We start from the raw sequence: 1,127 nt of genomic DNA on the forward strand, positions 1-1,127 counted from the left end.
ACACGCACACACTCACACACACGCACACACACACGCACGCACGCACGCACGCACGCACGCACTAAAGACATGCTTGGGGCTCCAGCGCTGACCATTGAGGAGAGTCATGCTCTAAGTAACACTTACGTTAGCAGCAACATGTCAACAAACATTTTAATTAAAATTAAAAATTAAAATAAATGAAGACTGACTAAGGAGGAATAAAAATACAGCCACTTTACACAGACGTGTGCACTCACACACGCATACACTCACTCACACACACACACACACACACACACACTCATATGTGTCTGAGAAACCAGTCAGACTGCTCACACCAGTACTTCCCTTGTGGGAACACACACACTCATCTCGACCTTCCGCTTCCCCTAACCCCATGTCCACATCACTCTGCTGTCTCAGCCCATCTTCCCACGTGTTCAGGTCGGAGGTCAGAGAGAGGAGGGGAGGGCGGGCTGGGGCCTGTAGAGGCAGTCCTGAGTGGATAGTTCATGAGCTTGCAGTTTTGATTGGTTGAGTCCATAGGGGCCTGCCACTGTGATTGGTTGAGTCTTGAGGGCCCTCCACTGTGATTGGTTAAGTCTTGTGGGCCCTCTGCTTTGATTGGTTGAGATGCCCAGGCCCCGGCTCCTGGCCATGGATCAGGGGACACAGAGGAGAGCCCATCCCCTGGAGCTGGAGCTGGGGGTACGGGGAGGGGGTACAGGGGGGGGGGTGGCAGGGCTGGGGGGGGTTCAGGGGGGGCCTGGCTTGCTCTGCACCTCCTCCAGCGCCTTGAGGAGGGGGTACAGGGGGGGCGGCAGGGTTCAGGGGGGGCCTGGCTTGCTCTGCACCTCCTCCAGCGCCTTGAGGAGGTTCTGACGGTAGATCCTGTAGCGTTGCTCCACCACGCGCATGCGCTCACGCTCCTCCTTCTCCATGAACGACAGGAAGTTCTGCAGCTCCGGCACCGAGAAGCCATGCCACTGCGGAGAGAGATGGAGAGGGGAGAGAGGGAGAGATAGAGAGATGGAGAGATGGAAAGGGGAGAGAGGGAGGGGAGAGAGGGAGAGAGATGGAGAGAGGGAGAGAGATGGAGAGGGGAGAGAGATGGAGAGGGGAGAGAGATAGAGAGATGGAGAGAT

At 56.5% G+C, this 1,127-nt stretch overlaps 1 protein-coding gene across 1 annotated transcript in view; it reads right to left on the reverse strand.

The window, feature by feature from the left end:
* Positions 1 to 726: 726 nt before the first annotated feature.
* rassf5 (Ras association domain family member 5) overlaps positions 727 to 1,127 on the reverse strand; it is a 23,831-nt gene continuing 23,430 nt past the window's right edge. Inside the window, exon 5 of the mRNA XM_031567833.2 lies at positions 727 to 968. Coding sequence (XP_031423693.1) covers positions 810 to 968 — 159 coding nt within the window. The 3' untranslated portion in view covers positions 727 to 809. The remainder of the gene's footprint in view (positions 969 to 1,127) is intronic.

The sequence above is a fragment of the Clupea harengus genome, chromosome 5 (assembly GCF_900700415.2).
Source record: "Clupea harengus chromosome 5, Ch_v2.0.2, whole genome shotgun sequence".
NCBI lineage: Eukaryota > Metazoa > Chordata > Actinopteri > Clupeiformes > Clupeidae > Clupea > Clupea harengus.